At 43.0% G+C, this 25,056-nt stretch overlaps 1 protein-coding gene across 1 annotated transcript; it reads right to left on the bottom strand.

Moving 5' to 3' along the window:
- COIL (coilin) lies at nucleotides 1-23,918 on the bottom strand. The gene is made up of 7 exons (XM_002827350.6): nucleotides 22,573-23,918; nucleotides 11,701-12,808; nucleotides 11,493-11,579; nucleotides 11,199-11,246; nucleotides 8,245-8,314; nucleotides 3,834-3,922; nucleotides 1-953 (listed from the first exon to the last, which is right to left on the bottom strand). The coding sequence occupies exons 1-7, from the start codon at nucleotides 22,815-22,817 to the stop codon at nucleotides 870-872; spliced, it is 1,731 nt and encodes a 576-aa protein (XP_002827396.1). The 5' UTR covers nucleotides 22,818-23,918; the 3' UTR covers nucleotides 1-869.
- Nucleotides 23,919-25,056: the final 1,138 nt, after the last annotated feature.

Below are 25,056 nucleotides of genomic sequence, written 5' to 3'. Positions count from 1 at the left end.
TTTAGTTCAATATGATTTTATTTAAAAATGTGTACAGCTGAAGGAGGGATCTGATCTTTTGTTAAATGAAACCAATTTTCGTAGTATATATTTGGCCATTTTAGCTTTGTAGTGAATAATAACAGAATAGGAAGTTTCTGTTCAAGATCCTCACTCCAGCACACTCAGCCAGGTGCCTGACAAGATGACACATTTCCTGGTCTGAAGCTCACAGCCAATCCTCTCACTCAAGTGGAACACCAATTCTCCAGTCATACACACACATACGCACATCTTATTTTCACTGCTCTACACAGGGCCCTGAGAATCCTTAATTTTAAAGTGGGGAAAAACGTGAAAGGATTCCTTAACTCATTGTCTGCGACAAATCCAACTACCTTTTAACTCTTAACAATTGCAAGTATAAAATACTTGAAATTTACAAGATGCTCCATTTAATGGAACAACTCAAATGCTAAAAAATTAGGTCAAGTAACATGCTTTAATATTTTTAAATGTTACTTAAAACTTATTGAGACAAGATACGCAGCACATTCTTGGTATTATAAACTCCTACTGACGACTGCTACTTGATGGCCAAAAACATTTAAAGAAAGAGAAGAAACCATACTGGTATACAACAATATCTGCAGGGAATGTCATGTTTTACATTTTGTTAACTGAAATTAAACCTGACAAAAAAACCAAAGATCTACAAAACTGACACCCATGTCATTTTAAATGATGAGGTAGATTGTTTCCTATGCAGTAAAGTGAAGATAACAAAAAAAATCCATACAACTTCCAAATCCTCTTAAAAAAAAAAAGTTTGGGTTATAGTCACTTTCACAAACAAGACATTCATAAACTATAAGGTGGAGAGGTCATACTCAGGCAGGTTCTGTACTTGATGTGTTACTTGGAGATTCAATAATCAGTCTTGGGTCAATCAACTCTCTCCAAAATACAGTGATCTGAGGAAAAAGACAAAATATCCAATTTAGGCACTTCATTTTGAGGTCATACAGGTTTTAGTAAGTTAAAATTTTCAGCCAAGTAAATTTTCCATCTGTGTAGAATGACTGAAGAACGGGAATAATTTGGGTTCCAATAAACTGAGTTCAATTGCGGTATAGTAGCGCTTTAGGCTGGGAGCTGTGGCTCGCACCTGTAATCCCAGCACTTTGGAAGGCCGAGGGGGTGAAATGCTTGAGCCCAGGAGTTCAAGATCTGCCTGGGAAACCTAGTGAGACCCCATTTCTATTTTTTTTTTAATTAAAAAAAAAAAAAAAAGAGGCCGGGCATGGTGGCTCACGCCTGTAATCCTGGCACTCTGGGAGGCCAAGGCAGGTGGATCATCTGAAGTCAGGAGTTCAAGACCAGCCTGGCCAACATGTGTCTCTGCAAAAATACAAAAATTAGCCAGGCATGGTGACTCATGCCTGTAGTCCCAGCTACTCGGAAGGCTGAGGCAGGAGAATCGCTTGAACCCAGTAGGTGGAGGTTGCTGTGAGCGGAGATTGCACCACTGCAGTCCAGCCTAGGTGACAGAGTGAAACTCTGTGCTGGGAAAATAAATAAATAAATAAATAACTCATTTACTTAGAATGAAGCTAAATTTTACATTAAACATATTTCATCTTTCTTTGATTAAGAGCAGGAGATGCAGGGATTGCGGGAGGGAGTAGCTCCCCCAACCCCTGCATTTGATTTGCCCTGTGGACAGGTGGCCTGGAGACCTTCTGGGAACTAGATGTGGTCCAGATGGATATCACCAGGCTGCTGATGCCCTTTTGCGCGGCTCTGTAGTTCTTATCCTACACTACCTAAAAACAGGAACTATTTCACAGCCCACCAAGAGAAAAACTCTAAGGCTTGGTCCTATGAATGAATAATGAGGGCCATCTAGTGTCAAAAAAGGTAATTACAGGCTTTTTGTTTTTGGAGACAGGGTCTCACCTCTATAGTCCAGGCTGGAATGAATGCAGTGGCATTCAGGACTCACTGCAGCTTCAACCTCCCAGGCTCAAGCGATCCTCCTGCCTCGACCCCACCACCCCCAAAGGTGGCTGGGACTACAGGCGTGTGTCACCACTCCCGGTTAATTTTTGTATTTTTTTGTAGAGACAGGGTTTCGCCATGTTGCCTAGGCTGGTCTTGAACTCCTGGACTCAAGGGATCAGCCCGCCTCAGCCTCCCAAAGTGCTGTGATTACAGGCATGAGCCACGGTGCCCAGCCTAATTACAGGCTTTCTATTCTACTTCAAGCCTCTGTTTAGGGCATAGAGAGAAAAGCCTCCAAGGTTTAATTTTCCAATGTGGTTTCCAATTTCAACCAAAAAAAACTATTGCAAATAAAGAAATACAGGAGATCAGGCCAAATCTGCTGATCCTACCACAAACACTAAAAATGTGTTTCTGGAATAAATCCCTAAAAGTGTCATCTACCTTAAAGACAAGGTAAAACATACAGTCTGGCTAGGGTTTCTACAAGTTCACACTTCAGAAAAAATATGTTTGCAATATTGAAACTTACAGAATAATATCTATAACATTTCAAGTATAAACACCTTAAAAGAGAGCATTTTCTTAAATCTAACTTCTATTTAATGCCACCATAACCTACTGAGCTAGCCACTGCCAGCAACTCTGGTAGGTCTGGCTGCTTAAAAAGGTATAAATCGGCCAGGCGTGGTGGCTCACGCCTGTAATCCCAGCACTTTGGGAGGCCGAGGCGCGTGGATCACGAGGTCAGGAGATTGAGACCATCGTGGCCAACACGGGGAAACCCTGTCTCTACTTAAAAAAATACAAAAAATTAGAAGGGCGTGGTGGCAGGCGCCTGTAGTCCCAGCTACTCAGGAGGCTGAGGCAAGAGAATGGCGTGAACCCGGGAGGCAGAGCTTGCAGTGTGCCGAGATCGCGCCACTGCACTCCAGCCTGGGTGACAGAGCAAGACTCTGTCTCAAAAAAAAAAAAAAAAAAAGGTATAAACCATATACTTCCTAAAATGGCAATTTAAGGATTTAAACAAAGTCAGAGGATGGGATCATCATTTTATGTCACTCTTCAAACTGTTGTGCTATTGTAAGTTGGAACTGGGCCAGGCACGGTGGCTCACGCCTGTAATCCAACACTTTGGCAGGCCTAAGTGGACAGATCACTTGAGGTCAGCAGTTCGAGACCAGCCTGGCCAACATGGTAAAACCCTCTCTACCAAAAATACAAAAATTAGCTGGGTGAGGTGGCAAGCGCCTGTAATTCCAGCTACTCCAGAGGCTGAGGCACGAGAATCGCTCGAACCTGGGAGGCGGAGGTTGCAGTGAGCCAAGATCATGCCACTGCATTTCAGCCTGGGCAACACAGTGAGACTCTCTCAAAAAAAAACAAAAGTTGGAACTGTGGTAACACTTGGGGGATAGTGGTGACTGCAAGGGGACATAATAGAGGCTTCTGGGAGTGGGTGTTATGTTCTATTTCCTGATCTGGGTCTGGTTACATGGGTATGTTCATGTGAAAATTGTTCAAGCCATGCAATTATATGCACTTCTCTGAATGTGTATGCCAATAAAGTTTCTAAATATGCTACCCTTTCCTACTGGAATCCTTATATAGCTATAATTTTAAACAACTGTACACTGTTAAAGAAAAGTTTGTTATTTGTGCATCTTGTCACATAGGCTCTATGAGGGCCAAGATGGCACCCTGATTTGGCACTTGGCACTGGTACTGCCATACCATAAGAAGGTCAGATTCCCCCCAGGGCCTGTAGTGCAATGTCACCTTCCAAACCACGGGTAATTGGTCAAGAGAGAACGAATGGCCAAGCAACGCAGGAAGAGAAGCACACCTACCTTGCTCTCCTGTGTCACAGCGTACTCCACTACCTCGGCTCCGTTTTCATTGTGATAAACTAAATCAAATTTCCCAGGTTCTCTCAAGGCTGAAACAAGAAGACAGGGAGGAAAGAGAGTAAGTCATTTTTCAATAGTTAAAAATGTTCCTCTACAGGGAATTTATATCATTAAGAAAACAGCCACAAACAAACTGTCAATTAATCTGAAGGCTGGGTATGTACAGGAAAGCACAGGGTGCTCAATACAGGGGGATCCTGAGAAAAACCCTGGACCAGGGGGACTTCTCAGCCATTTATCAGAGAAAAACTTTCCTTCATAAGCTTGATGAACTGTCATTAGTACTACCAGAATTGAATATGGCACCACAAGATAATCCCCCAAATTAATTAATTTATATGTTTCAACAAGGGAAGGTAATATGAAATGATGCTCTGTCCTTAGAAATCACATATGCTTCCTACTACTTGGTAACACAGGCAGTCCCCTTTTTTTTTTAAGACAGAGTCTTGCTTTATCACCCAGGCTGTAGTGTAGTGGCACAATCTCGACTCACTACAACCTCTACCTCCTGGGTTCAAGTGATTCTTGTGCCTCAGCCTCCCGAGTAGCTGGGATTACAGGCATGCACCACTATGCCCAACTAATTTTTGTATTTTTAGTTGAGACAGGGTTTCACCATGTTGGCCAGGTTGGTCTCAAACTCCTGGCCTCAAGTGATCTGCCCGCCTTGGCCTCCCAAAGCACTGGGATTACAGGTGTGAGCCACCACACCCAGCCTCAGTCCTTGCTTTCTATGGTAAAATGGGATTGGAAAAATGACTGTGCAAGCTGAAACCACGCAAAACATTCTTAATAATCAATAGGAAAAATTATTATTGTCTTACAAGTTTTAAAAAATTTTGCCAAAACATTAAAAACCTTTACTACATAGGGAAATTAAAAAATAGTAAAGTACATACACTGTACTTATGAGTACACTGTAATTACATTAGGAACACTGAGAACTAACTTTCTTTTTCTCTTTCTTTCTACACGTTTTATTTCTTTGTAAGAAACTTATCAAGGGGAGTTTGAACAGTGCTTGTGTTCTTGCCCTGTAACTTATAATACAGAGCAAGCATCTTCTCTATGCTTTCTAAGTTTGAAACTGCTTTCTACATTTTATCCTTTCAACTTCTAATGTCGTGAAATAGCTCAAAGAATTTGTTTTTTACTTTGTAAAATCTTTGTTTTTGCTGGTGTCACTTTGGGGACATTTTCATCCTTTTTGCCACAACCACTTTCCTCATTTATGTCAATAAGTTCACCTCACTGGCAGTGTCAACATTCCTACAGTGAGCTACTTCTTCTACAGACTCTCCTTAAACTCAGTTTGGATGGCACTTTCAGCATCATCACTTTTGTTTCTTTGCTGTGCCTTTATCTTTGTGGGCCAATTCCCTACTTTGATTACACGTGTTGTAAAATGTCATGCAGGTTTATCAGTGAGAGACAAGGAGGCACCACAACTGCATGCTCTGCTCTGTATGTAAACTGAATAACAGATGCACAGTGACCAGTCACTGACGGACTCTGAAAGTACTGACTTGACTGGTAATGGATCATGACACGTATCTGTTATTTATGTTATATAGTGATATGTGGACTAAAGAGCTAGCAGTACTTTATGCACTTACAGTTAACATATGCAATGTTGCTGGGGGACTGGTATTACTTAACTAAACCAGGGTAACTGAAATTTATGTATATCAGAACCACCACATCAAGGACAACTGACATTACTATTAGAGAACAGATAAATCCATTTCTTTCTTTCTTTTTTGCTTTTGAGACAGGGTCTTGCTCACTCAGCCTGGAGTGCAGTGACACAATCATGACTCACTGTAGCCTCAACCTCCTGGGCTCAAGTGATCCTCCCACCTCAGCCTCTCAAGTAGCGAGGACTACAAGCATGTACCACCACACTCAGCTATTTTTTTTTTTTTTTAAGACAGAGTCTCACTATGCTGCCCAGGCTGGTCTTGAATTCCTGGGCTCAAGTGATCCTCCCACCTTGGCCTCCAAAGCCATTTCTTGATGCCCTAAAGAAGAAAAGTTCTAAGTGGATGTCATCACTATTAATCGCCTGACAAGCACTGATCAGGCTGTATGTACAGAATTTGACAGTGGACAAACTTTTCTGTACACCATTCCTAAGAAAGGGGATTTCTATAAATGAAACCTCATCAGAAGAAAGGTAGGAAACCTGGCCATGCACGGTGGCTCACGCCTGTAATCCCAGCACTTTGGGAGGCTGAGGCGGGCAGATCACGAGGTCAGGAGATCGAGACCATCCTGGCTAACACAGTGAAACCCCGTATCTACTAAAAATACAAAAAATACAAAAAATTAGCCAGGCATGGTGGCGGGTGCCTGTAGTCCCAGCTGCTCGGAAGGCTGAGGCAGGAGAATGGCGTGAACCTGGGAGGCGGAGCTTGCAGTGAGCTGAGATCGCCCACTGCACTCCGGCCTGGACAACAGAGTGAGACTCCATCTCAAAAAAAAAAAGGTAGGTAGGAAACCAGTCTAAGTTATATACAAACATTTACTTAATATCATAAAGGAACTTTGTTCAAAAACTCTTTTGACTGATTTCTGTTAGCTGAATCTTTTATTCAATCCCTTATTTAAAAATAAAACAGAGGGCCGGGTGCAGTGGTTCACGCCTGTAACCTCAACACTTTGGGAGGCTGAGGTGGGTGTATCACGCGGTCAGGAGATCGAGCCCATCCTGGCTAACATAGTGAAACCCCGTCTCTACTAAAAATACAAAAAATTAGCCGGGCATGGCGGCGGGCGCCTGTAGTCCCAGCTACTCAGGAGGCTGAGGCAGGAGGATGGTGTGAACCTGGGAGGCAGAGCTTGCAGTGAGCCGAGATAGCGCCACTGCACTCCAGCCTGGGCGACAGAGCAAGACTCAGTCTCAAAAATAAGTAAATAAATAAATAAACAAACAAACAGAAAACAGGCTGGGCACAGTGGCTCACACCTGTAGTCCCAGCACTTTGGGAGGCCAAGGCAGGTGGATTGCTTGAGGCCAAGAATTCAAGACCAGCCTGGCCAACATGTCAAAACCCATCTCTACTAAAAATACAAAAATTAGCTGGACATGGTGGTGTGTGCCTGTAGTCCCAACTACTCCGCAAGCTGAGGCATGAGAATTGCTTGAACCTGGGAGGCGGAGACTGCAGTGAGACAAGACTGCACCACCACACTCCAGCCTGGGCGATAGAGTGAGACTCTGTCAAAAAAAAAAAAAAAAAAAAAAAAGAAAACAATTAATTGCTTTAGGATCTTCTAAAGGAAAAGGGATCTCCCCTGCCCTCTGGGCAGGGACCCCTACAGTACACCCCAAGTTAAGCTACATATTATAAAAGCCCTCTTATTCCAGGCATTCAGTTCCAGTAACAGGTGGGGTTCATCAGAGATAAAGCCAGTAACTATTTAAAATGATATGTGAAAGTGTATGTATACATACACTTTAGACATTTTGTTTTGATTTAATATACAAAAGTATATTCATTTGACAATCTTTTGAAATAGAGCTGAGTAGGTCTTATGAGTTCACTGAATAGAGCTCTTTCTTTTATAAACCATACCATTGTTATTGTCTGCAATTTCCACAATTTACAGTTTTGGGTTTTTTAAATTTTTTTTGAGACTGAGTCTTGCTCTGTCACTCAGTCTGGAGTGCAGTGGCACAATCTCGGCTCACTGCAACCTCCACCTCCCGGGTTCAGGCAATTCTCCTGCCTCAGCCTTTCCAGTAGGTGGGATTACAGGCGTGTGCCAAGACACCCGGCTAACTTTTGTATTTTTAGTAAAGACAGGGTTTCATCATGTTGGCCAGGATGGTCTCAAACCCCTGACCTCAAGTGATCCACCACCCTTGGCCTCCCAAAGTGCAGGGATTACAGGCGTGAGCCACCATGCCCAGCCTGGGTTTTTTTTAAATAAGGCAAGATTGCAAAAATTTGCAAGGCAATCTAAGTGCAGAATCTTCCTCAGTTTTTACAAAATTCCTCCCAATCTTTTATAGCTGATCCACTCATCCATAATTTCATAGCATTTCCTGAGTCAGCATTCAACTTAGGCTTCCTAGGAATAATTCTTTTTATAATTAATTTTCATCAGTTCATATAATCTTTTATGAAATTATATAATTGCAGTAATAAGAACTAGCCCAACAGCTTTAGAATATATCCAACATCTCTTATGAGCCCCCAGGGCTACAGTGTGCTGAAAGAAGTAGGGAGCGCCAGTTATATGGAGGCCAAGGAAGAGAACATCTCCTGTGTATAAAAGCTATTTATAAACCACTGTAGATAGAAAGAGCCTAAATTTTCAAATTCTTTTCTAAAAGACTCACCAGGTAAGGATGAAAGAATTTCTATATCTACTTGCTGGGTCTCTGGATTGTGGCTTAATATTCTTCCTTCCTTTCAAAAATAAAAGTCCAAATCAAAATCAACATGTAAAACACTGTGAATATACTAAAAACCACTGAATTGTAGACTTTAAAATGGTTAAAATGATGAATTTTATGTTATGTGAATTTTATCTCAGTTGAAAAATTTAAAAATAAATCCACATATAGAGAAAATAAAAACAGATGGACTGATAAACACTTTATGTGAATATACAGAAATATCTTTAGAGGCAAAATAAAACATTTAAATCATAAATGGCAGACACTACCTTAAACAACTCGATGAAAGTAAAGATTACACCAAGGAACCAAAAATGACTGAATAGGGGAAAAGGAGAAAAAAATCACACCAGGTTGATATATTCAAATGAGCACTGACCATCACAGCATTCATCAGGAGAGACTAGATATATCCTAATGGTGCAGCCTCGGTTCCTGATGCTTTTAGAATCCTTCTAAAACAGTGATCACAACCCCCCAGGAGAAACCAGAAGGCACTTTATCACTGATAAGATCCCAATTCCCCTTCTCCCAGGTCTCCAGGTGTGGGAGCTGATTTTCTAATGCATCAAGAGGATGCACTGCCCATGCGTGTGGGCGATGGGGAGACACATGGTACCCTCCGGGGGTATATACTGAGAGGCCAAGCAACCAGTTCCTCCTGCCTCTACCTAGAATTTCTGAGCACAGTCAACGGTGTTTTTTAAAACCAGACTCAACAGGGAATCAGGGGCTTGGGAGACTATACATTTTTGAGTACAGAATTTAACCAATTTAAATTTTGGAGACAAGGTTAATGAATAAAGCAGATGATCAAGCTGGATAACTGCGTTTGAGGTCAAAGCAAAAAAGTAGGACCAATTTTCACTCTTAAAATGATTTTGAAAGCAATTTCAAAAATCTTCAAAAAATTTTGCCAACTAAAGTAGGCAAATCACCTTCCAACGTTAATAACTATGACGACTAATACCAATTTAATATGCAATGTTTTTTAAGAGTCTCGTTTTGTCACCCAGGCTGGAGTGCAGTGGCATGATCTCAGCTCACTGCAACCTCCACCTACCGCATTCAAGTGATTCTTGTGCCTCAGTCTCCTGAGTAGCTGGGGCTACAGGTGCACGCCACCACGCCAGGCTAATTTTTGTATTTTTAGTAGAGATGGGGTTTTGCCATGTTGGCCAGGCTGGTCTCGAACTCCTGACCTCAAGTGATTCACCTACCTTGGCCTCCCAAAGTGCTGGGATTACAGGCACGAGCCACTGTGCCCGGCCGTTAATATGCAATTTTTAAAAATCAGTATCATCTAGAATTACAATTTATAGAGGTTGTGGGATGTATCAATACAATATTCATTTCCATTTCCTCATATATCACACAATTAAATTAGTTATCTATGGTAGGGTGACAAAACACTCTGGTTTGTTCAAGACAGGTCTGTACATCTTTCCAGCATAACTATTAATAGCATCCCTTTGACTCACAAGTATCCTGATTTAGGTGATAAATTACCTGATGACCTCATCCATAGGAGATAGTAAGTGCCTAAGAAGATAAAAAACAAAACACCAACGACCTAGAACTAACCCACCAGATCCCTTCATTAACTGATTCTTCCAGCCTGCTTTTGAGGAAAGATTTTTTCTTCTTTTTTTTTTTTTGAGATGGAGTCTCGCTCTGTTGCCCAGGCTGGAGTGCAGTGGCGTGATCTCAGCTCACTGCAAGCTCTGCCTCCCAGGTTCACGCCATTCTCCTGCCTCAGCCTCCCAAGTAGCTGGGACTACAGGCGCCCGCCACCACACCCCGCTATTTTTTTTTTTTTTTTGTATTTTTACTAGAGACGGGGTTTCACTGTGTTAGCCAGGATGGTCTCAATCTCTTGATCTCGTGATCCACCCGCCTCGGCCTCCCAAAGTGCTGGGATTACAGGCGGGAGCCACCAAGCCCAGCCTTGAGGAAAGGTTTTTATAAAGATTTTAAGTCTTCCAAGGCATCAATCCAGATTAAATCAAATTCCCTTGTGTTTTATCTATGTTACTATATTAACATTACCAATTATTACCTTAAAAAATGGTCTTACATTCCATATAGTACATCAAAAAAAAAGAAAGAATGCACTTTAACAAGATTTTCAACAAAATGTTGGTGGGTGAAAAAGAAACATGTAGTTCTGTGATCCCACTGACTGAGTTAAGCTTTTACTGAACTATGAAAAACCTCACATGCCAATATAAAGACTCATACAGATATTAAGTAAGTAAATTCCATGGATAATATTTATGAATTACCTGTGGTTAACTGATAATGCAAAAGAAATCATACTAGATCGTAATAACCAGAAGTAATCCACAAATATGTAAAATAGATTCCCATGATGAAAATAATCAAATCTTCTTGCTGAGAACTATTTACTATTTTCTTTCAAAGTTTAGAATCATGAGGGAATGAATACCCAAATAAGCTGGTCTCAACTAATTAGAAAAAAGTAACTAAAAAAATTAAACTGGCTGGGCATAGTGGCTCACACCTGTAATCCCAACACTTTGGGAAGCCAAGATGGGGGGATTGCTCGAGCCAAGGAGTTTGAGACCAACCTGGGCAACACAGCAAGATCCCATCTCTATTTAAAAACAAAAAATAAATATTTTTTTTAAAAAAGTAAAAATTAAGCTCGTCATTCTCCTACTCTATTCTTCCCAAGTATAAGGCAAATAACACTGGGAGACTTCCCAGTGATACTATTAAAAAGTTGAGATTTCGATTAATGTTTTCATTTTCTGCTTTCTGGCATTTTTATTTAGTAAAAAAAAAATCTGTATTATCCATACAAGTAGTATTAAATATGACTTCAGTTTTATTAATATACTGACAACTTACTTTTAAATAAACATCCTTACCTTGTAGTCAGAGACATCAGGAGAGTAACTGGATGTTAGCTCCAAAAGCTAAAAAAGAAGAAAAAACCCACAAATACATAAGCCCTCTTATCCTCTCACATTCCCATAGCTCCTCCATCATGCCATGTTGGGGTGTCCACCCCCACCAGTCTGGGAGCCCTACCAGGAACCCGTAACAACACTGGGGTTCCAGTGGGAAGGGCTTTTACAAACACATTTAACCTGATTTTCTAAGTAAGTTTATTTGGAAGGGGAATGAACCTTTTTTGCTGTGACTGTTCTTTTGAAATATACCTTAAATGCAATCTTTTCTCCAACTTGAGGGGCAGCTGCTAACAGTGGTAACAGACTATAGTCCTTCTTGGGTGTCTCTACTGGATTCTGAAAAACAGTGTTAGTCATGTGACATCATTACTGGTGAGAAAATGTGAATCCATGACATGAACTCCACACACATTCTAAGGGGAAAGGGAGGAGGTAACTTACAAAAAATAATACTTACCTGGATAATAGTAGATGAATTTGTTACCACGTCATTTAATTGCTGTTGCCTCTGGTTGTCAGTGCTTCTATTTACAACACAGGAAACAGGATGCCCTCGTCCTCGACCTCTCCCCCGCATGCCCCGTCCCCTAGCTCCCTTCCAAGAAAAAAGGTTTTCTTCTCTACCCCATCCTCTTCCTAAACTAGCAGGGAGAGACACACTGGGAGAAGGACCAGGAGCCTGTCCACCACCATTTGAGCCAGAACGCCTCCATCCAGCAGCACCTGCAGTCTGTGATGACAGTCCTGGGCCTGGACGACCTCTTCCTGCAAAAAGGCCTACTGTCTTTAAGAAACCCGCAGCACACTCCGGGGTGCTCGATGACATCAAGCATTGGTCGTCTGACTCTGAACTGGAGTCTGAACTGGAAGATGTTGTTCCAGAGGTCTTGCCCTTGCTGGGGGTAAGGCTAAAGCCAAGTTTTATAGCCAGCTGGTCTGCAGTTGTATTTTTGGTAGAGGGTTCTTCCTTTGATAACTCAGTTGGTAATTTCTCTGAGGAATTTCTGGCCTCCAAAGTGACTTTGCTGGGACCATCACTGATAGATTCGTCACAAGACTCAGACTCCGAGGAGGAACTGGGACTCTCTTTCGAGCAAACGCTTACACTACCTTTCCTTTTGGCTTTAACAAGGCTGTTTCTAGCAGAACCTTTTGGAGAACTACATCTCTGATTGGCCCAGTCTTTCACTGCCTGTACTTTAGGAGACTTGGGATTCTTGGCCTTTTTTTTATATTCACATTTCTCCTTTTTCTTTGGTGATTTTCTTTCGGCCTCTTTGTTATCATCACCCACTGTGCCACAGGTTGCTTTATTTTTTCTCTTGTTTTTTTTGCTGACAGTCTGATCTGTGACAGCTTTTGGTTCCAGATCCAAGACCTTCTCATTATTGTTATTGTTCTCTTGACTCTTCCAATGCTTCTTTGAATATCTGCAATCTGGTTCAGTTTCTTCATCCTCCTCTAACTGAAATGCCCGCTTCTTTGCTTTTCTAAGAGATAAATTAGTGTCACCATTACTGATGACTACAGAATTCTCAGCAACTCCTCTCCCTTCTAATTTAACTCTGTCAAAAGAACAAGAGAGAAAGCTAGAGTGAGCAATTTGTAAACACATCTCCAGGACATAGTTATATACTGAGATGACTCTACAAAATATAACTACCATCAGTCAATGAAAAAATGTCACATCACTTAAAGACAAAAGACTCTTTCTAGCAAAATGGCCTATACAGCATTACTCACAGTCAACTTTCAAATGGCTAGTTTTATTTATTGAATAGCTACTGCATCCCAAACATTTTTTATACGTTTTTCTCTAAGTACCAACACAAAGTATTTTTAATTTTACAGATCGCAAAATTATAGCTCAGACAAGTTACTTGCCCCAAATCTAGAGCTGATAAGTAGCAGAAAGGCAATTCAAACTTCAGTTTGTCTAACTTCAAACTCACAATCTTTCTACGATATGCACGTCACCTACCCTAAAAGGTGATAATGCTGATTATCCATTTTGTTTCAGAATGTGGGCTGCTTTCTTTAATAAGATTTTACTCTTGTTTTAATTTAGGTGAATACTAAACAATTTATGTTCTCTAGGGTAGTGACAGCTATCTGTACAATTCCATGACACTCTGTGAAGATTAATTTTATGTATCAATTTGTCCGGGCTATTGGGTGTCCAGATATCTGGTTAAAATTACGCTGGCTCTTTCCATACCACCACAGTGGTGCACATGAATGTCCTGGCTGATGCTCTCAAGAGCATCAACAAAGCTGAAAAGCAAGGTAAATGCCAGGTTCTTATTAGGCCGAGCTCCAAAGTAACTGTCCGGTTTCTTTTTCTTTTTATTTTTATTTATTTATTTATTTTTTTGAGATGGAGTCCCAACTCCATCACCCAGGCCAAAGTGCACTGGTGCATTTCTCAGTTCACTACAACCTCTCCCTCCCAGGTTCAAGAGATTCTCGTGCCTCAGCCTCCCAAATAGCTAGGATTACAGGCGCCTCCCACTATGCCTCACTAATTTTTGTATTTTTAGTAGAGATGGGGTTTTGCCATGTTGGCCAGGCTGATCTTGAACTCCTGGCCTCAAGTGCTCAAGTGATCTGCCTGCCTTGGCCTCCCAAAGTGCTGAGATTACAGGCATGAGCCATCGCACCCAGCCCCATCGTCCAGTTTCTTACTATAATGATGAAGCATGGTTACACTGGCAAATCTGAAATCACTGATGATCATAGAGCTGGGAAAACTGTTGTGAACCTCACAGGCAGGCTAAACAAGTATGGAGTAATCAGCCTCAGATTTGATGTGCAACTCAAAGATCTAGAAAAATGGCAGAATAATCTGCTCCCATCCCACCAGTTTGGTTTCACTGTACTGACAACCTCGGCTGGCATCATAGACCACGAAGAAGCAAGACAAAAACACATAGGAAGAAAAATCCTGGGATTCTTTTTATAACGCTGTAATATGTATTTACAAATATATTGCCTCAGTGGAAAAAAAATTATGCTGGGAGTACGTGCAAGGTTGTTTCTGGATGAGATTAACATTTAAATTGCTAGACTGAGTAAAGTACATTGCTGTTTCCAATGTGGGTGGGCCTCATCCAACCTGCTGAAGGCCTGAATAGAACAAAAAGACTGAGTAAGGGAGAATTCGTTTCTCTGCCTGACTCTTCAAGCTGGGACATCGGTCTTCTCCTGCCTTCAAACTCGAACTTGAACTAGAAATATACCATTGGCTCTCCTTGGTCTATGGCTTACCAACTGAACTTAGGACTTCTCAATCTCCACAATCCTATGAGCCAATTCCTTACAATAAATCCCATGTCTGTGAGTGAGTAAGTATTTGTGTGTGTGTGTGTGTCTTACTGGTTATGTTTCTCTGAATAACCCTACTTCATCCAAAATTTCACTATAGGAAAGCAATTTCATCCCTCCATCAACAAGCAACAGCTAATCCTAGTATGTGCAGTCTGATGATGATGGAAATCTTGAGATTGTCCTCAATGTTAAGCAAATTGTAAGCACTCAAAAATGCCTGTTGGCCAGGCACAGTGGCTCATGCCTATAATCCCAAAACTTTGGGATGCTAAGGTGGTAGGGTCGCTTGAGCCCAGGAGTTTAAGACCAGCCTGGGCAACATAGGGAGACCCTGTCTCTACAAAATACAAACATCAGGCTGGGCGCGGTGGCTCAAGCCTGTAATCCCAGCACTTTGGGAGGTCAAGGTGGGCGGATCACAAGGTCAGGAGATCAAGACCATCTTGGCTAACACAGTGAAACCCCGTCTCTACTAAAAATACAAAAAATTAGCCAGGCATGGTGGCGGGCGCCTGTAGTCTCAGCTACTTGGGAGGCTGAGGCAGGAGAATGGCATGAACCTGGAAGGCGGAGCTTGTAGTGAGCCGAGGTCACACCACTGTACTCCAGCCTGGGCAACAGAGCAAGACTCCGTCTCAAAAAAAAAAAAATACAAACATTAGGCAAGTATGGTTGGCGCATGCCTGTGGTCCCAGCTACCTGGGGGGCTGAGGTAGGAGGATCACCAGAGCCCAGGAGGTTAAGGCTATAATTGTGCCACTGCTGAAAACACGCATTATACTTACAAGGCATTTACATCCAGCTATATATTTCATCAAGTTTTTTTAGTGGCCAGGGAAAGATGTAGACAATCGTATTTGAAAATAAAGAACAACTGGTGAATGATAGGAGCATATGTTACAAGCATTCTTTAAATTTTTTAAGGCATAGTAATCCTGTGGATTTACCTCAATGAGGTAGTTGAAAAAAATCCTCAATTATTTGTCAGAAAACATAACTACACAGACAAACAAATCAAGATAAGAGTTACTGATATCAGGAGTAGGAGAAAGAGACAAATAACATGCTGAGTGACCAGGGATTTTAAATTATAAAAACACATTCCCCTCTGTTCCCAGCTGGGGACCTTGGCATCTAATAGCAAGGAAATAATCCTTAATCTGGCAAACGCCAGTTTGGCATCCTGTGAATCTAAGAACTACCATGGAAGCACTACAATATCAGATTCTTTTCTTGACATTTCTGATCAATTTGTTTTCACTTGTAGCCATGATCCAAGCTTCAATTCTGAGATGACCAAATAGGACCAAACTTTCTGTCAAATGTTGAAAATGGTTGCAAAACTCTGTTCAGTCACTGTGGTTTATTAAGGCCCTGGAAAACAGCACATGTAACATCCAGTTGATGAGAACCCCTTCCTTTCCTGGAAGGTGGCAACACCCTCACGCCTTCCAAAGCAGCTCTTAGCATCGTCTCATCCATTCTTAAGACCATGCATTGGCCGGGCGCAGTTGCTCACGCCTGTAATCCCAGCACTTTGGGAGGCTAAGGTGGGCAGATCACAAAGTCAAGAGATCGAGACCAGCCTGGCCAACGTGGTGAAACCCAGTCTCTACTAAAAATACAAAAATTAGCTGGGCATGGTGGCGCGTGCCTGTGGTCCCAGCCACTTGGGAGGCTGAGGCAGAAGAATCGCTTGAACCCAGGAGGCAGAGGGTGCAGTGAGCTGAGATCACACCATCACACTCCAGCCTGGCGACAGATAGAGACTCTGTCTCCAAAAAATTTTAAAAAAAAGACCATGCACCTACAGCTATTTGGCTTGAAGGTATGACCTGTGATTCCTGCAGCCCCACTACCTACTGTTCCCCAAGAGAATAATTTCAGTTTTTAAAATATTAAGATTATAAACTGGTGTGGTGGCACATGCCTGTAATCCCAGCTACTCAGGAGGCAGAGGGAAGATCACTTGAACCCAGGAATTCAAAACTAGCCTGGGCAACACAGTAAGCCCTCATCTGGGAAGAAAAAAAAAAAAAGAAAATATTAAGATTGAGAGGCAAATACCATCCAGAGAAAAAGAAATGGTTCTCCTGGGTCTGCTTAGTTACCATTCCTGTCAGGTGCACCTTCCCTGGCAATATTCTCTATTTCTTTACTTGGATCACAGACAAAGAATACAGCTATCCTTTTACAAACAAAAGTGCATGCAGTTGTCCTTTCACAAGTAGAAGTGAATTACCTAAGTCACTAGTGATGAAAGAGAGTTGATTCCAAAAAACAGATCCCCACTTTTCTTTTTTCGAGATGGAATTTCACTCTGTCGCCCAGGCTGGAGTGCAGTGGCATGATCTGGGCTCTCTGCAACCTCCTCCCCTGGGTTCAAGTGATTCTCCTGCCTCAGCCTCCCAAGTAGCTGGGATTCCAGGTGCCTGCCACCGCGCCTGGCTAACTTTTTGTATTTTTAGTAGAGATGGGGTTTTGCCACGTTGGTCAGGCTGGTCTCGAACTCCTGACCTCAGTTGATTCACCCGCCCCGGCCTCCCAAAGTGTTAGCATTACAGGCGTGAGCCACCATCCCCAGCCATCCCCACTTTTCATTCTAACTCTTTGCAAGGCAAACTGGGTGGTATTATCAAAACGTAAGTCCACCCTTAAAATCTACAATTTACCGTCTAGGATTCTGTTATGCAGAAACACTGACATGCCCATCTGTCCAACCTGATACCCCCTACCCATTGCCTGCCAAGGCCAAAGTGAATGCTTGGGTTCAAATGCTATTTCTGCCACTGTAATTTTTTTTTTAAATCATTACCTCAGCCTTTCTCGTCTATAAAAATGGGGATGACAATAATTACAGTACTCAGTGACTTATTATGCAGAGAGAGCATGCCTGACTCAGAACAAGTGATACCCAAATGTTAGCTCTAATTTTTATTAGTACAATGAATGTTGTTAGTCCTATCATGGGTAAGTTGGTGAATTTTTAAAAGTTGTACAAGTCTGTATAACTTTTCTGGAAGCTAATTTGACAGTACTTATCAATTTTTATATGTACCTTCTCTTAGACCAATGAGTATGTCTTCTAAGAATAAATCCAACTGAATCATTTTCCCAGTACAAAAAAAATACAAGAATATTCACTAAAGCACTATGTAGCAAACAGAAAAGAATGACGTACATCACATACTTTATATACTGAGATAGCCCATGATAGGTAAAAAAGCAAGGTGCAGAACAGTATGTTATGATATTTGTAGTTTAAAAGTATAAGTACATATGGTTGCACATGTATGGAAATCTGGCTCTAAGATATACCCCATACCCCAAACTTAACCAAGGGTACTTCTGGAGAGTGAGGTGTGGGAAAAAGTATATGATAAAAGAAGTAGGAAACTTTTTACCTTGGACTATCCAAGGAGCCACTAACTACAGCAATATGAAATGAGAACTTGTCTCTAATATTTTGTTTTGTTTGAGATACGGTCTTGCTCTGCTGCCCAGTCTGGAGTGCAGTGACACGATCATGGCTCACTGCAGCCTCAACTTCTGAGGCTCAAGTGATCCTCCCACCTCAGCCTCCCTTACTAGCTAGGACTACAGGCATCCATCACTGAGCCTGGCTAATTTTTTTTGTTTGTTTTTTGGGGCTTTTTTGGTAGAATAAGGGTCTCCCTGTGTTGCCCAGGCTGGTCACAAACTCCTGGACTCAAGTGATCCTCCCACCTCGGCTTCCCAAAGTGTTGGTATCACAGGCATAAGCCAACATGCCTGGCCCATCTCTAATATTTAATCAATGTGTTTTTTTGTTTTGTTTTGTTTTGTTTTTTGAGGTAAGGTCTCTGTCGCCCAGGCTGCAGTGCAGTGGCACCATCTCAACTCACCGAAGCCTTTACTTCCCAGGCTTAAATGATCCTCCCACCTCAGCCCCCCAAGCAGCTGGGACTACAGGCATGTGCCACCATGCCCAGCTAATTTTGTTGTATTTTTCTGTAAAGATGGGGTTTCACCATGTTGCCCAGGCTGGTCTCGAACTCCTGAGCTCAGGCAATCTGCCTGCCTCAGCCTCCCAAAGTGCTGGACTATAGGCATGAGCCATTGCGCCCAGCCTTCATCAAGTATTAATTGCCAGAGTTAAAAGGGTCAGGGAGGACAGAATGCACTGTTTCCTTACAGAATTGACTCTTCAAAAGGGAGTTTCTCAGGCCGGGGGCAGTGGCTCAGGCCTGTAGTCCCAACACTTCGGGAGGCCAAGGCGGGAGGACTACTTGAGCCCAGGAGTTTAAGACCAGCCTGGGCAACTTAGTGAGACCTCTCTACTAAAAATAAAAAACTGCACCTGTAGTCCCAGCTACTCAGAAGGCTGAGACAGGAGGAGCCCTTGAGCTCAGGAGTTCGAGGCTGTATAAGCCAAGGTTGCGCCACTGCACTCCAGCCTGGGCAATGGAGTGAGACCCTGTCTCAAAAAATAAGGGAGTCTCTCTGAATCTACTGTAATTCTGAGGGCTGCACGATTAAAAAAAAAATTTAAAAATTAATTAAAAAAAATTAAAAACCGCCAGACACAGTTGCTCATGCCTGTAATCCCAGCACTTTGGGAAGCTGAGAAGGGCAAATCACTTGAGGTCACAAGTTCGAGACCAGCCTGGCCAACATGGTGAAACCCCATCTCTACTAAAAATACAAAAAAACTAGCCTGGCATGGTGGCGGGCACCTGTAATCCTAGCTACTCGGGAAGCTGAGGCAGGAGAATCGCTTGAACCTGGGAGGCAGATGTTGCAGTGAGCCAAGATCGTGCCACTGCACTCCAGCCTGGGCAAGAGAGTGAGACTCTGTCTCAAGAAAAATAAATAAATTAATTAATTAATTAAAATAAAATAAAAAAACAAATCTGCCAACACCCTGATCTTGGACTTCTAGTCTCCAAAAGAGTAAGAAATAAATTTCCATTTTTAAGCCATACAGTCTGTGGTATTTTGTTATAGCAGCCCCAGCAAACTAACACAGGGGGCTCCAAGCCAATAGAAGCACCTCCTCTTCCTCCTCCAGGAGAGTTAGAGCCCACCTTTAGGAACTTGCTGTCAGAAACCTGGGGGCAGATGAAGCCAGATTCCTGGGGCTTAAGAGAATGGGCTATGAGGAAACAGCAGTGGAATACAAGTGTGTGGTACACCTAAAGCCTCAAAGGCTGTTTCTCAGGATTCCCACAACCTGGTTCCACTTTTCCTCATTAGACTTCTCAGTACTGCCAATGATCCCAACAGAATGCTCTGGCTGGTCAGACTCATCTTTTTACCAAGTCCAGCCAGCTTTTGTCTCTACAGCTGTGCTTTGATCATCCAACATTTCCCACCCATTCTTCAAGGCACTGCTCAATTCCCTAACCATTTTGTTCCATGCTGATCTCCCTTTTCTCAACCAGCTTCTGCACTTACCAGTATAACTTGGTCTAACTATTCAGTCTAATTGTCTGTATCACAGAAGGTAATATACAAAAGCATGAAACTCATTATTTGGGTCCCGGTCCAACAATATTGGGTACTTTGAGAATAGAGACTATGTTTTCTTCTGTAGCTCTGAAGAAAAGTGAATTTGTCAGGGAAAAACAATGATTGTGGGCATAAAACAACAAAAACAAAGATGAAGTTTCCAGATTCATCTTTTTCTACGGTCTGCCCATTTGCCACTGAAGTCACTAGAGAGGTATTTTTTGCCACATGCAGCTGTGCATTTGAAGCATTTAGGAAAGATTTGCCTGTCATCATGTTGTAATTATTACTTATAATAGTTTTCATGGTTTGTTTTTGTCATTGTTAACTTCATTATGAAGAATGTAATGCCCAGATGATTCACTAAAGTATAATTATAGTTAGCTAGCACAAGTTATTAACTCATTAGGCAAGAGACAGTTCAGAAAGTAAACTTAATAGGATGGTACACAATCCTTAGAATTGTAACATTTAAATAATCCTTGAATTGCAGAGAGAATAGAGACCTATTTCACAGTCAATAAAAAGGGGGAAAAAACTCTGAAATTTGGATTATTTCAAATTGTCATTTGAAACAGTTGAACATTATTCAATAAATCATAACATCCTGATTTGAAGATGCAGTTACTGTTCCAAATTAAATTCCCTGAAGTTCTGAAGAAATCTTACGGAATCTGACATGCTTGAGGGTAAGGAATACTCAACGACAAAGGGCAGCAAGAGAAAATAGCCTGGTTCACAACTCTGGAATTAATTAACTGTAGGTGAAGTTTAAAGGGGGTGAGGGGAAGGAAGACTGGCACAGTGGCTCACGCCTGTAATCCCAGTGCTTTGGGAGGCTGAGGTGAGAGGACAGCCTGAGCCCTGGGATTTGAGACTAGCCTGGGTAACATGGCAAAACCCTGTCTCTACAACAAATACAAAAATTAGCCAGGCGTCGTTGCCTGGCCTGAAGTCCCAACTACTCGGGAGGCTGAGGTGGGAGGATTGCCTGTGCCCAGGAGGCCGAGGTTACAGCAAGCTATGATCGTACCACTGCACTCCAGCCTGGGCATGGGAAACCCAGTCTCTTTATTTAAAAAAGAAAAAAAAAAAAGCCTGAATAAATCAGTCCAAGATATGAACCCAAACTGGAATGATCAGATACCATCATCTTACTGTGGCAACTCAACCACATTTCAGCAATTCATACTACAATTGCTCCTGGATACTCACCTCATTATCATTTTTTTTAACTTCCAAAAGCATATTTAAGATTATTTTGTGTTTCCCAAGTTACAGCCCAAAAGGACTCAAGACATTTATTTGAGAGAACCCCAAAATGCCTGGGTGAGACACAGAATGATACACTACCAGAAGTCTCAGGGGACACCGGGTACATGAGAACTAAGGTTGGACAACAGCGTGTTAGGAAGAAAACGCAACGATTCCCCTTTGTCAGCTTCCTGCACCTGACCCCGAAGGCCGCCATGGGTAAGGCCAGGTCTCCCGCACATCTGCACCATGGGCACGGAACACAGTCGCACAGTGCCTAGCTACGTGGGGATGTGCTAAATCAAGGCTGAAAGAAAGCCTGGCCCTGCCCTTAGGCGTCAGGGTTTTTCCAAGTTTGATTCTCCTGTCATCAGAAGCATCCCGGGAAAGATGCCCGTTACACCGCAGATTCCAGCCAGGTGCGGAGGCTCACGCCTGTAATCCCAGCACTTTGGGAAGCCGGGAGGATCACTTAACGTCAGGAGTTCAAGACCAGCCTGGCCAACACGGTGAAACCCCGTCTCTAATAACACACACACACACACAAAAAAAATTAGCCGGGCATGGTGGCGCCCGCCTGTAAGCCCAGCTACTCGGGAGGCTGAGGTGGGAAGATCGATTGAACCCGGGAGGTGGAGGCTGCAGTGAGCTGAGATCGCGCCACTGCATTCCAGCCTGGGTGACAGAATGAGACTCAGTCTCAAAAATAAAAATAATAGGGGCCGGGTGTGGTGGCTCACGCCTGCAATCCCAGCACTTTGAGAGGCCGAGGCAGGCGGTTCAACTGAGGTCAGGAGTTCGAGACCACCTTGACCAATACGGTAAAACCCCGTCTCTACTAAAAATACAAAAATTAGCCGGGCTTGGTGGCGGACGCCTGTAGTCCCAGCTACTCGGAAGGCTGAGGCAGGAAAATCGCTTGAACCCGGGAGGTGGAGGTTGCAGTGAACCGAGATCGCGCCACTGTACCCCAGCCTGGGCGACAAAGCAGGACTCCGTCTCAAAAAATAAATAAATAATAAAAAATAATAATAAAATGCAGATTCCTGAGCCCCAAAGTTGACTACACCCATCAGGATCTCCGGGGTTCGCGAACGTGCATTTTTACAGCCCCACCCCCCTCCAACCCTCGTCCCCTTCCCCATCCCCCATCCCCCATCCCCTCAACTACCAGGTCTAGCGGCCTCAAGCCCGGGCGTGCGCAGGCGCGTCCTCCGCCCACCGCCCACCCGGCCGTCCCGCTCCCTGCGCCGCGCACCTGAGGCAGTCGTTGTCTCTCACTAGGCGCGCGCTCTCGGCGGGGGGCAAGAGCCCCCCCTCCAGGTAGAGGCCTAGGAGGGCCCCAGAACTGAAGCCGAAGCGCTGGCGGATGAGACTAATGAGATCTGTAACGACTCGGCATCTGTTCAAGTCGACCAGAAGCCAGAAGGCCGTACAGTGCGGGGTAGCTGGCGGCGGGTAATCAAATTGAAGCCGTAGCCTAACCGTCTCGGAAGCTGCCATCTTGCTCGGTGCTCAACGGAAGCCGAGAGATACCACGGGGCTACCGAGAGGCGTGCTCGGGCGGCTCGCCCCACCCCCGGAGCCTTTGGCGTGTGCCACCTAGTGGTGGAACGTGGCTACTACAGGCTGCGTCTAGGCGAGAACTCGGAGCGTGGTTGATTTCATTCAGTTTTGTTCACGGCAGGGCTGAGGAAGGGAATAAGTGAAATGCCTTTATTACATTTCCACTGGGCGCTATGTAGGGTCTCCTGATTAAGGCAAGTCTCTGGATAAATAACATTTCTCCTCAGCAGTAGTCTTCTAAGATATTTGCTCATCGACGTGAAAGATTTTTATGAAACAATCGTAACACATTTCGCTGACAAAATTTTTCATCATAATGAGTTGTAAAAGATCTAAGTCCTAGTGTGTTCTCAATGTTGAAATTTTGAAATAACACTGTTAATCATTCTTCCAAATGTATCCAGTGGAATATAAATACCTTAGCCTTTTAATACCCACCACCAAACAAAAATGTCCTTGCATTTCTCACCGGATAAATAAATCAGTTTTTACATTATTTCTTCAATTTTTTGAACTAGAATTTACATTTCTCCACATAATATATATTAACTCCTTTAATTTTCATGACAAAAGTTAGGAATTATGAACTGTTATCCTCATTTAGAGGATTTTAAAAAAACAAGGTTCAGAGAGTTTAAGAAGTAACTAGAGGCCAGGAGCCGTGGCTGACGCCTGTAATCCCAGCACTTTGACAGGCCAAGGTGGGCGGATCACTTGAGACCAGGAGTCTGAGACCACCCTGGCCAAAATGGTGAAACCCCAACTCTACTAAAAATATAAAGATTAGCTGGGTGTGGTGGCATGTGCCTATAATTCCAGCTACTCGGGAGACTGAGGCAGTAGAATCGCTTGAACCCAAGAGGTGGAGGTTGCAGTGAGTCAAGATCATGCCACTGCACTCCAGCCTGGGCAATAGAGCAAGATTCTGTCTCAAAAAAAAAAAAAAAAATAAGTAACTTCCCCAAGTTCACTAGACTAGTTAAATTGTAGATAGCAGGGAGTCAGTAGATGAATTGAAAACAAAATTTTTTAATTGAAAGTAAGGGTTTTTTGGATTTTCTTTTTATAGAGTCTTGCTCTGTCACCTAGGCTGGAGTGCTGTGGTGCAATCTCTGCCTCCTGGGTTCAAGTGACTTCCCACCTCAGCCTCCCTAGTAGCTGGAACCACAGGTGTGAGCCACCAAGCCCAGCTAATTTTTGTATTTTTTGTAGAGAGAGGGTTTTTCCATGGTGGCCAGGCTGGTCTCAAATTCCTGAATTCAAGCAATCTGCCTGCCTTGGCCTCCCAAAGTGGTGGGATTACAGGCGTGAGCCACCACCTCCGACCAAAAGAGTTTATTAGAGAATTAAAGGAATAAAAGAATGGCTACTCCATGGACAGAGCATCGAGCCCATACTATAAGTATACTCAGTCAAGTATACTTATAGTTACTTCTTGACTGTATGCTAAACAAAGGATGGATTATTCATGAGTTTTCTGTATCCCGAGGAAAGGGGCAGGGATTTCCCTCAGAACTGAGGGTTACTCCCCTTTTACACCATACAGGATAACTTTCGGGCATTTCTGGCTGGGCGCAGTGGCTCACCCCTGTAATCCCAGTTTCTCCACATCCTGACTACCATTTGGCATTGTCACTATTTTTTAGTCATTCTGGTAGATGTGTTGTGGTATGTTGTGGTTTTATTTATTTGTTTGTTTGTTTGTTTTGAGGCTGGGTCTCATTCTGTCTCCAATGCTGAAGTGCAGTGGCGTGATCACAAGGCTTACTGCAGCCTTCACCTCTGAAGCTCAAATGAACCTCCCACTTCAGCCTCCTGAGTGGCTGGGACTACAGGCATGCACTGCCATGCCCTGCTAAATTTTGTAATCTTTGTAGAGACGGAGTTTTGCCACATTGCCCAGACTGGTCTCAAACTCTTGGGCTCAAGCTATCCTCCCACCTCAGCCTCCCAAAATGTTGGGATTACAGGCATGCGCCACCATGCCCAGCCTCTTGTGGTTTTAATTTGTATTTTCTAATGGCTAATAATGTTGAACATTTTTCCTGTGTTTATGCGCTTCTTCAGTGAAATTCTCTTCAAGTCTTTTACATCTGCTCTTATTAGATTGTTAAATTTTGAGAGTTCTTTATATATTCTAGATAGTAGTATTGAGGCAGGAAAATAGGATCTGGAG

The sequence above is a fragment of the Pongo abelii genome, chromosome 19 (assembly GCF_028885655.2).
Source record: "Pongo abelii isolate AG06213 chromosome 19, NHGRI_mPonAbe1-v2.0_pri, whole genome shotgun sequence".
NCBI lineage: Eukaryota > Metazoa > Chordata > Mammalia > Primates > Hominidae > Pongo > Pongo abelii.
This window is presented reverse-complemented; position numbering and strand designations above follow the sequence as displayed.